The following is a 16,175-nucleotide window of genomic DNA, read 5'->3' on the forward strand; positions in this document are numbered from 1 at the left end:
CTCTATACATCATCAAATGTCCCCCTCATACCCTCCCAACACCACCAGTATAACAAATAATGCAAGCAGAAATGCAGTCAATGAAACACATGATGGGTCTTAAAATGCTGATGACCTAATACAGAGGAAAGATAACACAGCAACAAGAACATGTATTTGAGGTCAGGCTGTTTGATTTCACTTCACATGTCCTGTATAGCCTTAAGCCGCTGTCACACCGGACCACCGCCTCACTGTTTTCTTCACGAGGGTGCAGCAGAAGTCAAAAGGTGGTTTCGGAGATAGCATATAATTCTGTAAACAGTTAATGTAAGATGGTTAACTGGTTTGTGAGTGACAAGCCACGGTTTGTTGACTGAGGAATGTTTCTCTGTTTATTATTTTTCAGAAAGAAAATACAACAGTTTGCCCTCTTGTTTTCTATTGGCTCATGGCCTGAGGTTCATGAATTTGGGGGGTTTAAAGTTCACCTAAATGAATTCTGTCCAAAGCTATTCATTTTTCATGTTCGCGCGTCCTTTACCATAAAACCGACTTAGCTTTTTTGTCAAGCAGATTTTACTTGTGATCTGTGTGGCAGCTGTTTTTAGCTGTTACAGTCAGGATACATTTAACAAGCTTGTACATGACCACCAAAAACACCAGAATGTAAACTGCAATGATAGGTGTGTCTTTCTATGTGTCCACTGTCGTTTTTAAGGAGTTTGCCAAATTAACGTTTGCTAGTACCTGGAGAATAAGTGGTTTCTGCTTATACAGTCGCAAAAGAAAATGTACGTTTTGTTTGACGCTACATGATTTTGAGTAACAGTAGACATTAATGTGAGGCTACAAGAGAGTGGAAATCATCTTAGAGTCTGATAGACATGTTACTATTCTAATTTAGACCTAGCTATCAATGTAGTTAAATCTGTCTTATTGGACTCACTCTGGACATATTAGCAGACAGACCTTTTTAGAATAGAGGCGTAATTATGAATGACAGATGAATTCATGAAAACAAGCGAGTTTGTCCATTCTGCTTTGGAGACAGAGGATAATGATTGCCAGCATGGAATGACAGTAGCATGGTGCTTTGTTCATACCGCAATGCCACTGCTATCATAATACATGTCTCGTACAATTGAGTTAATTGTTCATTTATTGAACATTCTATGTAGTATTATTATTAGTAATAATATTAATAGTATCATTAGTATTTGCAGTAGTATTATTAGTAGTAGTAGTAGCAGTAATGGTGGTAGTAATAGTAATAATAGTAGTAGCAGCTTAATATTCCTCTTTCTCTTATTGACAGTGTTGTGGGGATGAGAAGTGGGGAGACTGGCGCCCCCATCTGGCCATGGTGCTCTCCAACCTTACGCACACTCTGGACTTGGACACGCGCACCGTCTCGACAATGGGAGACACTCTGGGTAAACATATACACACACACACACACACACACACACACACACACACACGCACCCAGAAGGCTATTTTACTACCTTTATCTAATCTGCCGAGTCACTTTGGAACATATTTTACAGTAAGGACACAATATGCAGTTTTTCAAACCTCTCCTTGTAGCAGAGAATTAGTATTTGTAGTTAATAATCCACCACCTAGTTTGGCTGATCAGTCCTCCATTAAATTAAATCAGACATGCTGGTGAAATTTAACAAATCCATGCAGTGACCAGGGGCGTAAAGGAGAAATATGGAACCAGAAACGTGTTCTAATTAGCTCACAAGATATGTTTTTGAAGCTTTTTGAAAGCAAGAAATTCTTGTTACTTTTTGCCACATCAGTGCTTCTATTATCTGCATTTATTCTAATGTTATGTGGTGTTTTTAATGGCAGAAAGACGCTCACTATCTAGATGAATGGTTTTGAACAGTTTGCCTAGGAGCATAAGACTTTTACACAGTACTGTATATTAGCTTACAGTACAGTTCAAACGTTTGGAGTCACTCGTCATATTAATGATTTTGGTCAAATATGTGCACTAATAACTTACACATTGTAGATTGTATCTTAAAGAAGACAATAAAATGTATTTTCAAATGTTTTATTAACTATTCCAAGAAGTTATTAAATTATGTACTGTGTACTGTTGCTGTAATTGTGTATTTACAGTTAATTTGAACTTTCCAGCTTTCTAATTATAATTTATGCATTTCTGCATTAGAATACTCACATACGTTGCTTTGCCACTAAATTGGTGTTATATTATTGATTCTGAAACTTAAACCCAATTCCAAATCTTTTAACGGCTGAAAAAGTACACCTTTCAGATATTTGACTGTTTGTGCGTTACAGCCTCCAAAGGTCTGGTTGATGCAGCTCATTTCTGTTACCTGATGGCTCAGGTGGGCTTGGGGGTCTTTACCAAAAAGAGCACCAAGATGGTCCTTATTGGCTCCAACCACAGGTACAGTACATCTACTGCTCATGGTCAGTGTTTATGCGAATGTATGAGACATATATAGTGCGAATATAAACTGCACACTAGAGCTAGTCAATATGGCCAAAAAATCATTCAATATTGATTATTTATATATGCACATTCCATTTTTAGCTATGACTAAAGCTATAAATGACAAACCCACATTATTTTACATAATTCCTTCCTCAACTAGCAAGTTTCAAGTTTAAGATTCAAGCCTTTGCTTCTAATTCTGGATAGAGGAACGGAACAGCAGTTATTTAATTGACAGTGCCTCAAAAATGCTTGATTTCACAATTTTTTGGTATAGTTTTATCTCTTGGACGTTCTAGGCATGACACAAGCTCACGCTCACTCTCTCGCTATCTCTCTCTCAGTTTGCCCTTTGTGAGATTCTGTGCTACTGAAGCGATCCAGAGAACAGAGGCGTATGAGTACGCTCAGTCTCTGGGCTCTCAGCCTCTCTCACTGCCCAACTTCCAGGTTAGTCTCATACACACTTTCTTCACTGTGTCTGAAGTTTATACCTTTAACTGGGAGTTTTTTTCTGGAGCTGCTAATACTATCACGCCACTGACTGTGACATGGATAGTTCCTACAAAATGATCATTATACACATAACTGTGCACATGTTGCTTGGCATCCACAGCCTACTGTTACTGGAGTTCATTGCTCGGCAGAAGTGTGGTTTGTTGCAATTACTATTAATAATTAAGCAACATTTTTGAACATCGGTGTATTTATCATAACACCTGTGGTGACAGCTCTGTGAAGCACAGACTCTTGAGGCTCTATTATATTACTCTAGAGATGTAAATCAGATATTCAGGTATCCTTAAGAGATGCTGGACAAATACTTGGTTCATTGCGGAGCAAAAATGCTTTGATTGATGTAAGTGTATATTAGTTCTTAATCCTAATATACAAAAAGGGTCAACTGGTGCGTTACAATAGTTTTATGAGTTGCTTTGCAACCAAATTCATTTTATATTATTGATTCTAAACTTACAAAAACATAATTCCAAACCTTTGAATGAAAGTGTAGATAACTCAAAAAGTACGTTTCAGATATTTGACTGTGTTTGTGAGTTACAGCCTCCAAAGGTCTGGTTGATGAGGCTCGTTTCTGTTACCTGATGGCTCTGCTGCTAATAGGCTTGAACGGAATCAGTAGCATGAAGGAAAATTTAGCAGCAGAGCTGTACATTTTTTGTTATTCAAAATGTTTTGGTCACTGTGGGATAAGCTGTGAGTAATGGAAGCTGCCCCTTCAGATGAGCTAATGAGCCAGCACTGTTTGAACTGGTAGTACAATTGAGACGACTAAACACTTTGTTGTAAGTACACTTTAAAAGAACTCTGTGTACGTCTCAGCACTGCAAGAGGCTCAATCACAGTCAGGGACGGGTTACAACACCGTGATTATTCAAAACAGCTAGCTAACGTTAGCTAATGTAGTTAATCTAATTACAGCTGCTTCACTCGCCTTCTCAGTGACGTTCTTAACAATAAATACTTGGGAACATGCTTCTGTTGAAGGACCAATAGAAACAAAGTATACTATACTTACCTCACAAGCAAGACACTGTCGTTTTCTGGGTCAGTTAAAATGGCGAGTTCTTGAGTATCTGTACACTGATTATTGATGGTTACGAAGTTTCATCCTTTAACCCTTACAGGTGTTCAAGTTCATCTACGCATGTCGGCTGGCGGAGGCGGGGCTTTGTGCTCAGGCCTTCCATTATTGTGAGGTCATTTCCCGTGCGCTGCTGACGTTACCTGACTACCATTCACCTGTGTTCATCAGTCAGCTCATACAGGTACGCGGCATTTTATATTTTGTTTATTTTTATCTTGATTGTAGTCGCCCACTCTTGTTCTCCTGTTGCTGATCTCTCTCTCTGTCTGATTACAGATGTCTGAGCGGTTGAGGTTTTTTGACCCCCAGCTGAAGGAGAAGCCGGAGCAAGAGCTCTTCCAGGAGCCAGACTGGCTGCTGCTTCTCAGAAAACTCAGCAGTCAGATTCAGGTGTGTGCTGCGTTAAGAATGATGTGTGGTAGGGCTGTCAGAGTAAAATTAGACTATTCATCGAATCCAAAGGAGTGAATTTGAATGCAGAAAATGTCCTTTTGAATATTTAAAGTCCCTGATACTGTGTTCCAGGCCGATTAGTTACTAACGTTATTACAAACAGCGACCACTAGGTGGTGGGAAGAACCTGCCATTCGTTGCTGATCATAAACCAAACAGTATATGTGCTTTTACATGCTACTGGGACATGCAGACATTCGACAGCAGCTCAGTCCGTCTGAAGGAGGCAATATGGTTATTGTATAAAATGAATAACGCTGACCGGCAGAAATACGATCTTGTGTGAGGTAACTGAATGATCTGCTTCACATGGCAGACTTTCTGACAAGCCATCGCTCTGAATGTGGATGCTTTGTAGCTAAAGTGGGTGAAATTATGGTATTTTATTGTTATCATGTTAAATTATGTCACAATATGCATTTCTGGGCATGTTGAAGATGTCGTTAGTAGTTAAAAAGCTCTGACCTGCATGTTTCATTACAAAGAGAGCATAAGTAGTGCTGTTTAATTGGATTTAGTGCTGTACAGGTTGTGAAATGTTGAATAAAAACCATTGTATTCGTAGTTTTTGGTAGTGCTTTTTAAATGTTGGACTACTGGGACTATTTGTCTGTTCTAACTTATCAAATGTATCTGTTCCACTTATCAAAACTGAAATATCCTCATCGTGAAAGTGTTCTCAAGTATCGTGATACTGTATTTCTGACATATTGGCCACCCCTACTTTGTAGTACAGTAAGCTGATAATCACTGAATCTATATAAGGAGGTAAAGCTGTGTAGATAAACTGCTACAGATGTTTATTTTCACTACACTTCACCTTTCAGCTCAGCCGCTCTATTTAGCTTATGGAAATTATGGGAGTTTTATGAATATTATTCTCAAAGGTACGTCAGAATACCCTTATATACCTTTTTTGCTGACCATCTCGCGGGTTGTGACCTGGCTGAAAATGGCTGGTTTAAAACTGTGCGCTTTTGGAGTCACTTGATACTTTTTTTGCTGCTGGATTTAGGAGACGTAACATTGACTTAGAGATCTACTTAGGCTTTTACTTCAGTAATGCATCCTCTTACTTATTTTCTTTGTAAATAATGTGATTTTAAAAAAATTATATATTCAAATACATTATAAAATTCAAATATATTGCAATATTTGACAAGCAAAAAAGTGAAAAATTTGAGTTTGATTTGTGATCCCATCTGACAGCCCTAATGTGTAGGTGTTCCGTTCCTGTTGTTGTTTATTTTTTTTTTTATAAATTCATGGGTGATCAGAGGTTTGTGAATATTGATTATATTCTAAACCCCCCACCCCCCCCACCCTCTCTCTCAGGATGGTGTGATATCGTTGCGTACAGACCGCAGCACTCCTCAGCCGTCTGCTTGCACTACGCCGAGCTCAGAGGAACACCCCAGCCTGCCTGACCATTCAGCTTTGACCGCCGATCCTCATAACCCCCTCATGACCTCCCTAATGCCACAGCCAGGCCCACCAACGCCGGGGGTACAGCTCATGCCACCAGGTGTGTGATGCTGTGCAGCTCTGACTGCTTGTATTTCTGTATATGTAAACATAAGGAGGCTGTTTTGCAAAGCAGTATTTCTCACTTAGCTAGAAGTCACTCCAGAGTCCAACAGGAACATTTACATGGGACAAACCTCACTTAAGGATTCCAGCTTTACTTAAAATCCCTGCTTTGTGAAATACTCCTAGGCAACAAACCTGACACTTTCTCAGAGTTTAAACTTGAATACCATGTGTAAACCCCCCCCAAAATTGGGATGTTGTGCAAAATGTAAATAAAAACAGAATGTAGTGATGTGCAAATCATTGAAACCCTATATTTAACTGAAAATCATACGATGACAACATATCAAATGTTGAAACTGAAAATTTTGGTATTGTGAAAAATATATATTATAGTATACATGTATACTATTGTGTTGTATTATGGGATTGTATTATTATACCCAAACATTTGAACACTTGTGATCACTTAAATGTGGCATTTTTCTGTTTTTAGTGCACAATTTCTGTTTATATGTTACAAACATAAAATGTGCCATAACTTTTGCATAGACCACATTTTTTTTTAAGTTAATATGTTTTATCTAATATGTTAAACGCAGTGAATAAACAGTAATTGTGCATTAAAATGTCCAGAACTGTAGAGGACATGTGCTTCTTTTCACTTGGGGTCATGTAATTTGACCGGCATATGACTGTGGTATGTGCTTAATTAATTTACTGTTTTTTTTTTTTTGCTTGAACATCTGTAAATAAATATAAGCTGACATACAAGTGTGAGATGTTTTAGTCTCCATATCTCACCTCCTCTGCTGATTCTTCTGTTCTCTAACCGTGTCCACATATGGTTGTCTCTGTTCCAGCTCCAGTAACCATTTTGCAAGATGGGGCTGTCCCACTGCATCATGCCCCTCCCCCTGGCGAGAGTGTTCCGTTTTACCCAGCAGCCCCTGTTCCAGCCCAGCCTGGCTTCCCCCCACAGTTCCAGCCTGAACACCAGGAACCTTACTCACCCATGCCAACCCAGAGCCCTACGCTGTCCCCTAACATGCACCCACAGATGCCCCTCTACACACCTACGGAAATGCCCCCTCACATGGCCCCTCAGATGCACCCTCAGATGCCCTTTGGAATGCCCCCCCAAATCCCTGGGGCACAGTCTACACCTACACCTCCCTCTCCTCAGCTGCCTCAGCCGTCTCCCCCATCCCGCGGGCTCCCTCCTCAGATGGACTTCTATGACAACATGGCCCACATGGTGAGTTAACAAGGACGCAGTGTCACTGATGGGAAGCACCACCCTTATGGAACTCATAGTGCCCCCTTGTGGAGAATCTTCAACCTCCACATCTTGGTCTTTACATTTATTCAGTACTATAATAATAGGAGTTGTTCTTTTGTTGTCAAAGTCTGCTGATGCATGTCATTGATTTATATTCAGAGTTCAGGAAGAAGATCCAGGACCACCTCTCAGTCTTCAACACACATGGTACGTAAATCTCTCTTTAGCACTCTCTCACTCATTCATTACATGTACAGTCATATGCAGAAATCTTGTAAAATTATATTTTGTTGATTTTCTGAATGTAAATGTAGCACATCCTGTACAGAGAACACACTTTAAAGAGGAATTCCAGCAGTCTTCTTATAATTTCTTATAATCCAGTGTTTCGGATATAAACAGTCATTCAGAGTGGTTTGGTATGATAGGGCACAGTGGTGGTGATAGGAACCAGGGGTCGCCATGACTACATTACAAATACAGCCATTTTATTTAAAAAATAAAGAAGAGATATGTTCTCAAGACTATTGTAAAACAGTGTCTCAGTCACCAGGCTCTGTGTTCATAACCATTTCATGTAATAACTTTCTGTGAGGGAGCTTTTAGAGGTGGACGTCTGGTTCCTATCACCACCACTGAGAACAATTCTGACTCTAAGTTTCTCTAGAACTGAGCGTTTCACACCAAACCGCTCTGAATGACTCTGTTTGCATCTTAACTGTTGAGTAATGCAGAAAATTTGAAAAATTCACATTTTACATCTTTTATATGATTTTATATTTTGTTTTTTCTCATGTTAAACTAATCAAATAACTAGAATAACTAGAAATTGTGCACTAAAATGTGCAGAAAAATGTTGTATTTAAGTGTATTCTCTGGAGAAGATAAGTTAACATATGAGTTCTCTTCAGACACGTTTATGAATACTTGCTGTGTGATTTGCTGGGTTATAGTGTATGTTTGCTCTGACTGGACCCTTGACTCTCATTTGCTCAGATGCCAGGACGTCGCTCCCGCACCACGTCAGAGTCGTCCACTCATTCCACTGGACGAGAACGGAGCAACTCTGCAGCCAATCAGAGCTCTCCTCCTCCACCCCCTATTCCAGAGGCTCCGCCCCAGGAGGCACCCAAGAAAACCAAGAAAGAATCGCCGAAAAAGGTACACCCACAGTCACACCCACCTAAATTGTTGCATTTAAGAGCATAAAGAATTAGAAAGCGATATTGAGGAATGACAAAATAAAAAATAATATTAAGTACACAGCATAACTGAAAACAGGACTCGTAGTTAACTGGTTGATAATGCTAGAATTGTGTTCTGGTTTGACATTTTAAGCACTGGTCAACGACAGTGTTAACACATACTCCACAGAGGATACACTTCTGCACATTTTTAATGCATACTTACTGTTTATTTGATGAATTTAAGGTAGTGGGGAAACATAACACATGAAAGGTGGCACTTTTTTTTTTTGTTTGTTTGTTTTTTAAATCAAAGTCTTCTCCAGTATGTTAAACTCAGCAAATGAATCGAAATTGTGCCCTAAAGTTTGCAGAAAAATGTCATATTTAAGTGTTTTCTCTGTAGATGATGTGGTAACTGTAACTGATCTAACCCAGAAATGAAACAAAACGTCAGTTGACCTGAGGTGTTCAGACTTTTGCATATGACTATACTGAACAAATGCAGGTCATTTGTCATTTTAATATATGCACAGTATACTAGCTATATAGAAGGTGGTTATTAACTGTTCTTCTGTTCCGACTGAAGAGAGGACACTGAACTTTAGAGCAGAAAAAGCCCTGTTTCTGTTCACAATGAACCAAAATGAAAAATGTTTTGTTTCTAATCTCTGTTTTCTTCTTAAGTTTGTCTGTTTGATTTCTGATCTTTGCTCAGAATATATTTGCTCACCCAAGTTTCTCGTCTTGCTTTATGATTGCTCAGAACTGTGTGCACTTACTCTCTCTGCCTCTGTTAGGGAGGAGGTGGAGGCATCCTGAGCTGGTTGTATCGGAGAGGAAAGAATGAAGTTCATCTTCCCGATGACAAGAACAAATCGGTAGGAGTCACATAGCTTTTACTAGATAAAATAAATATCTGCATAATTTAGTCTTTAAGATGTAAACAGAGGCAATCAGAGTGGTTTGGAGTGAAATGCTTCGTTCTACAGAAACTTGCTCCATTCAACAGAATTGTTCACAGTGGTGGTGATAGGAACCAGACATCCAAAGAAAAATGCCTCTAAAAGCTACATAAAAAAAAGCTTTTTCTGTAAATGAAAATGGTCACAAATTTGCTGAGACATTGTTTAATGTGGCCTAAATCTTTTAAAAAACCTCTTTATGTTGGAGGGGTGCCTGCAGGGTGTTGAGGCAAAATAGTCCCCAAAGAAAGCATTCTTTCAGATTTACCTGTTTTACCTTCAACAATCCATACATAAATTTACAAGACTCGTGTAGGTTCACTGGTGGTTTTGGATAGTAAATAAAATGGCTATATTTGTGTTGTAGTCATGGCGACCCCTGGTTCCTATCAACGTCACTGTACAGAAATTCCCCTTTAAACATTTGTTTCTGCACACTGCTTTTTCTTTGCAGTAAACAGATTTTTCATTTATGTGGAACAGCAAAGTGACAATAGTAATAATATTACTTTTAATCTCAGATTGTTTGGGATGAGAAAAAGCAGAGATGGGTGAATCTGGATGAACCAGAGGAGGAGGTGAGTGCATTAGGTGTATGTGGATGTGCTGTTTTGACTGCATTTGTGTGAAATAGTTTTTTTTGTTTGTTTGTTTATTTGTTTATTTTGGTATGTGTGTTTTTCTTTCAGAATAAGCCACCACCCCCTCCTCCCTCAATGTTTCCAAAAGCTCCAATGGGTGGTCTGGGAGCAGGGCCTGGAATGGGTGGACCGCCGGGTGGACCGCTGGGTGCACCGGGGGCAGGGCCGCCTGTTAATATGTTCTCGAGGAAAGCAGGTGAATCTCTTGCAGCTCATGTTATGTGTTTTGCACAGATTTTCAAGCTGTTACTAAGATGCTGTTGCTCAGAACTACTTTGCATGTATCATTTTGGAATTCAAAACCTGAAGCACATACATAACCTGCATGTAGGCTGCATTCTTGACCCTTTAAACTCTAGATGTCATGTCCAGTAACTTCAGTGAATTGCTCTGTAAATAATAAGAAACCAATATGTTTAAAGGCTTGTTCTTACCTCTGTCTCACCAGCGGTTCATTCAGAGACTTAAAATCTGCCCTCAGAGTATTGGTAAAATACCGTAATGGATCAGTGTGGCATTACGTGCTTTATGTGTGCTACCATGGAAAAGAAGCTCCACGCTGTCTTTATTGTTGGGTGCACTGTGAGCAAATGTGTGCGCACACATTCAGAGCACAGTTCACATCGCTGTGATTACTGATTTGTTTAACCAGAGAAATATTTAAAGGTGGTTGTATGATTGCTTCTCAAAATGCGACCAAAGCATTGAGTAGTATTAAAAGGCAGAAATATCAGCTTTTTTGTTTGGGCCTTAAAGGGATATGAGGAGTGTCCTGTCCTCAACTGAAGCACCTTGCTTAGCTCAACAGGCAGCTAAACTTCTCTCCAATAACCACACCGACAAGAGATTCCACGAGTAGGGTAAAACTAAGAAAAAAATCAACACGATTCTCTGCCACATTTTAAGTCTGGAAACATAGCTGAGTACAACAGAATTGAAATGACTAATGACGCGGTTGAGTAGATATGAAACACAAGCATTGTACATGATAACGTCATTAGAAAAACGTTAATGGTATTAGCGAAATGGATTAGCAAGGGAGAATTCTGGATATGCATAGTTAAGCACAGGAGCGACTGACAGTAAATCAGTCTACTGAATCCACTTTTAAATCTACACAAACTTCACAAATGCTTGTCAACAGAGAGAAATAAACAGTGGAAGAAACTTCTTACATACCGAAGATGAAACAGAGGAAAGATAGCCATGCTTCCATTGATAACTGCACGAACCAGACTCACACTGATGACATAATCAACCAAGTACAAGTCACGTTACTTAAGCTACATGTAGAACATTGCCAGTAGGTGGCGCCAATTTCCAAGCATAAAGTACCAAAACACACAAAGTCTGTGGGACATTACAAGGAGTGAAAATCTGGCTTCTGCTGAATCCTTAGAGTTTTAGCATGTAGCATAGTATCTTTTTAGATGCGAATCACCCCTCTGGACCTTGTAACTCACTCACTCAGTCACATTTAGCAGGCTGAAGATTCTCCACAAGCTTTGTATCAGTGGTGCTCAGTGTCTTTCGTCTGTCTGTATATGTTTCAGGCACTAAGGCTCGGTATGTAGATGTGTTGAATCCAGGTCGTGGAGATTCCAGACCTGCTGCCGCAGTTCCTCCTCCTGCTGACCTGTTCGCCCCTCTCGCACCCATGGCAATGCCTGCCAACCTCTTCGTTCCCACTGCAGGTAGGAGTGTGTGTGTGTGTGTGTGTGTTCTAGCTGCTGACACTGCCGATCTGTCATCTTGGTTGTTGCCATGCCAACACCAGAGACAACAGTGGTTGGTCGGTGAGTTCACATTGCCAGGGAAAGTTTGCAAACATTGTGAACAAAACTTTTGTCGCCTTATTTCATTTAGTGTGAAAGAGATCATCAGTTATACACATGCTTGAATTCATTGATTGTCGGCCAACTTAATTTCACAAATTAATTGCGCTCAGAGTGTTAAGGTCTTTCCATAGTGTTGTGTATCATTTTTGTGTCTTCAGCTCCAGATGACCAGCAGCCGATGGAGGGAAGTGTTCCCGACAGCAGTGGAGCCAACACAGAACACAGTCAGCCCAGTGCTGCAGTTCCACAGGTGCAAACACACAGATTTTGCTCTAGCATGATGGTGAGGATAGGGCTGTCACGATAGGAAAATTTTAGCTGATGAATACAATTATTTGTATGAAAATTAATTAACAGTGCTTTTTTGCTTGCTCTTTTCACTTAATAGCTAACACTGTTTGTACTGTGGAATCAATACACTCACACTAATGTCTACAGTTACATAGAATTATGTGTAGACTCAAGCAAAGCTACATTTTCCTTACTAATAAAAAGCACTCATTCTGCAAGCACACATGCTAACACAGGGGTCGGCGACACAAATGTTAAGAGCAGCCATTTTGTCCTTTTAACAAAAACCAAACCGTCTTAGGAGCCACAACATTTTATGTTCATTTTACAGTCTTGGCTGTAAAATATGTATCAGTATGTGCTGATGTGCTAGTACAGGCTAAAAATATGATATAAACTAAATTGCAGACTTACTTTGCTCTGCTTTAAGCTTTAGCTCAGTTATAGCTGCTTTTCTCGCATCTCCAGCAGGAAACCTTTCCTCAAAAGTAGAACAGTCTGTTGTAAAATGTATCTGAATGTTAGAATTTTTTTATTTTTGTTTTGAGGCACCAGAATGTAAATGATGCACCATTTAAGGTGGAAAGGGAAAATGCTGACTTTTTAGTGTTTGACAGTTTCTCGTTGCAGATTAAACGTATCAGGAAACCAGCTGGAGTGATTATAAATACAAATAAGTCCATTCATCTCTAAATTATGGATGTTCATCTTAAATCTTTCTCTGTGCTTTTTCGTTAGCTACTAGCTAGATGAGACTGTTGTTTACATGACCAGCAGTCTGCGCTGATCTTCAGGGTTAATGGGGTGAATTAGCAGTTCTACATTAACTCCAGAGTTTAAGACCATTTATTGTTAAAACTGTGTTTGAACGATCAGCAGAGCTTTATTTTTATTTTTATTTAAAAAATTTTGCTGTGGAGCCACAACAGGACAGTAAAAGAGCTGCATGCGGCTCCGGAGCCTCATGTTGCCGACCCCTGTGCCAACAAATAAACTTTACTCAGCACTGCCCTCTAAACATGTTAGAGCACCAAGTTAACACTTTTTTTGTTTAACTTTTATGTTTTTATAAGCCCCATAATGTCTCAATTGCAATTGTAAATGCACTTACTGCTTTCGTTCATTTACATTTGCCTCAACGGAGCACATTCACGTTTTGTTTGTTGCAGCACAATATGACTGTGGAATTCAGCAACTGTGGAAAATGATTGCGGTCAGCTTAAATGACTGCCGTCATCTCAAATAACTGCGATTAGGCAGTTGTGCAATAATTGTGCCAGGCCTAGGTGATTATGGTTTTGTACGCATGTGTTCACTCTTTCTTCTTCTCTTCAGATGTTTAATCCGACACTTTTGCCCCCGGGTCCAGAGGGCACTCAGTCAGGAGAGGTAAGGTCACCATTTACTCCTTCATGACTTACAGACTTTAAATGAAGTTCATCCTGCCATGCTCTGTCCTCATGAGCACACATGCACATACACACAGATCAAAATATTTGCACTTACTGCATTAAGGCTTTCAGCTGGGCTCATTTAAGTATATCGAATTAAAATGTTTTTCAATATTCAAAGGAAAATGAAGGACAAATAACTGAATGAAGTTTTCTGTAAAAAAAAAAACAAAGTTTCAGAATTTGCTACCTTTTCTCTGTATCAACATTATGTGATTATATGGAGCATTGAACAGAAAAAGGCTTTATCTAAAAAAAAAAATCCAGGTGCTTAATACAAGAATTAGTTTATGCCTTATTGCGCCTCAAATCGGAATTGAAAATTTTAGATTCAGTGTGTTTATCTGTTCACACTGACACACAGACACACATCTGTGTCGCATTTGGGGAAAAAAGATCAGATTTGGGCCACTTTTACCTGCTGTGTAAACGTAGCCTGAGACTCTGATCCTTGGTGATACCACAGCCATCCGTAAGCAGGAGTCCAAGAACTTACTGTAGTCCTCTCTCATTTTGGGTGGACAGGATGATTCTGTAACGCTGATGTAACAGAGTTAGCAGTTAGTGTTATTTATTTTTAAATGGAATAATTTTTTTTTTTTCCTTTCCATTTTAAACCTACCTTTGTCTACTTGATGGGGTCAGCGTGCTCACAGGGACTTTCAGCTTTTTTTTTTTTAATTAATTTTTTTTAATTGCCGGATTCTGTATATCGAACATGATGTTGTTTATTCCAAACCTGATGTAAAGAAATTCCTAGTTATGAAACTTTATTAATATAGATTATAAATCTTTTGTCCCTCTGAAAACAAACGGTTTTTAATCACTGTTAGACTGTTGTTAGATTCTGACACTTTGCTGGAGGCCTGTTTAATTTGTTTGCTAAAAAAAAAAAAATACAGTTACACACATCCCAAGATGTAAACAAATATCAATGTTCACCTATGACAACAGTAATATGTTAGCATGACCTCTAAAATGCATGCCTGAACGCATACACACACACACACACACACACACACACACACACACACACACACGCACACAAAGTACGTCACACTGAACATATCTTGGGAGACAGTAGTTTAAGGAACCAAGCAAAACTGAACTACCGCTGAACATGCTGTCGTAAATATACTTGTGTACGTCGTCTTATGGTGAAGCATAACGAATACCCGAATATTGAATTTACTATTTGAATACTGGAACCTCAAACAGTTAACCGAGCACCCGTGCACCAGAGTATGTGAGTGGAACCGCAGACGTTTACGCTGCTCTTTCAAAGCGTTCTGTAATCATTCCGCTCCTTATGATTAATTCTTGTGATATTTATTGAGTTTGTGCACAAGATATTATTTTCTTTTGGTAGGCACAAGCTTGAAACTGTGGCCCAATCACAAGCCAGAAAACTGCAGAGAGTAAACAAACACACATGCTTTAACATTCACTCTCTCAGAAAAATGGGCAGCAGGAGATTAAGGCCCAGTCCCAGTTCTTATTTTTACCCCTACCCCTTGTTTTCGAGTGTCTCCTTGCCCCTTGGAACTGAGCTACAGTGTAGTGGTTGAAATCTTCCCTCTGAAATGGGACCCTCAAATAAAAAGAGCATCACTTCATTAACAGCTACCAGCGCTGCTCTGTAGGCGACCCTGCCAGTCTGCAGGGATATCAGAGGAGGGTAAAGCTGTAACAGTCACGGTAGTGACTCAGTATAGGGAAAAAAGGACTGGTTTGTGGGATGGTGCAGTATTGGGACGATTTTGGAGCGAGAGCGAACGGTCACTCCTACTTTCTGAAAAGCTGCTTTGCGCTGTGGGCAAAATCGCCCTGCACCGCTCACATGCGCTGTCTGCACATTTCTGTCATACATTTCGGGGGGCTGTAAAACAGCTTCAAATGTTTTCCCTTCCCTGCGGTTAACAGAGTATTCGTTAATTAGCCCGTATAAATACTCAAAGATCAGAAATTAGTTGCATATTCCTATTTAGGAGTTCTGTTTTGACAGCAGCGCACCGTACACACTCACACCCTCCGCTTCACTTTGCCCAAAAAGATGGAATTTTTCTTCAAAACATTTTCTGCCGGCTTAACTCCCTGCTTAGTCGCAAAGGTTTGTTCTTGAAGCCTTTGCTGCTCTCAAGTGTGTGTCTGTGTGTGTGTGTGTGTGTGTGTGTGTGTGTGTGTGTGTGTGTGTGTGTGAGAGAGAGAGAGAGTGACAGCACATGTGACACACTGATTAGACACTCACAAAGCGAGATGTCATGGAGATTGATGGTTTTGATGTAATGGCTTTGTCTTGATTGACGGGCTGGATCAATCTGCATGTGATTAATTTTGATTTGTGGTGGGTTTTTTTTTGTTTGTTTGTTTCTGTCAATCTGCTGTTCTAGCTCTCACGTTCTAGCTCAATGAGTTCTTTATCACGAGAAGTGAGTCAGCATTTAAACCAGGTACCTTCAGTCACATGTGAACA

At 39.7% G+C, this 16,175-nt stretch overlaps 1 protein-coding gene across 4 annotated transcripts in view; it reads left to right on the forward strand.

Annotated features, from left to right (window-relative positions):
* sec16a (SEC16 homolog A, endoplasmic reticulum export factor) overlaps positions 1–16,175 on the forward strand; it is a 47,239-nt gene that overhangs the window by 25,944 nt on the left and 5,120 nt on the right. For 3 of the 4 annotated variants that reach the window (XM_036588330.1, XM_036588326.1, XM_036588327.1), the window contains 16 exons: positions 1,298–1,415; positions 2,302–2,413; positions 2,806–2,911; positions 4,108–4,248; positions 4,344–4,457; positions 5,856–6,045; positions 6,914–7,308; positions 7,492–7,539; positions 8,329–8,493; positions 9,317–9,397; positions 10,003–10,059; positions 10,171–10,318; positions 11,676–11,816; positions 12,119–12,210; positions 13,587–13,640; positions 16,093–16,152. In XM_036588330.1, the coding sequence (XP_036444223.1) occupies positions 1,298–1,415; positions 2,302–2,413; positions 2,806–2,911; positions 4,108–4,248; positions 4,344–4,457; positions 5,856–6,045; positions 6,914–7,308; positions 7,492–7,539; positions 8,329–8,493; positions 9,317–9,397; positions 10,003–10,059; positions 10,171–10,318; positions 11,676–11,816; positions 12,119–12,210; positions 13,587–13,640; positions 16,093–16,152 (2,022 nt within the window). The remainder of the gene's footprint in view (positions 1–1,297; positions 1,416–2,301; positions 2,414–2,805; positions 2,912–4,107; positions 4,249–4,343; positions 4,458–5,855; positions 6,046–6,913; positions 7,309–7,491; positions 7,540–8,328; positions 8,494–9,316; positions 9,398–10,002; positions 10,060–10,170; positions 10,319–11,675; positions 11,817–12,118; positions 12,211–13,586; positions 13,641–16,092; positions 16,153–16,175) is intronic. The other variant, XM_036588328.1, reaches the window with a different exon arrangement.

Source organism: Colossoma macropomum, unplaced genomic scaffold (genome assembly GCF_904425465.1).
Source record: "Colossoma macropomum unplaced genomic scaffold, Colossoma_macropomum, whole genome shotgun sequence".
NCBI classification, from domain to species: Eukaryota; Metazoa; Chordata; class Actinopteri; order Characiformes; family Serrasalmidae; genus Colossoma; species Colossoma macropomum.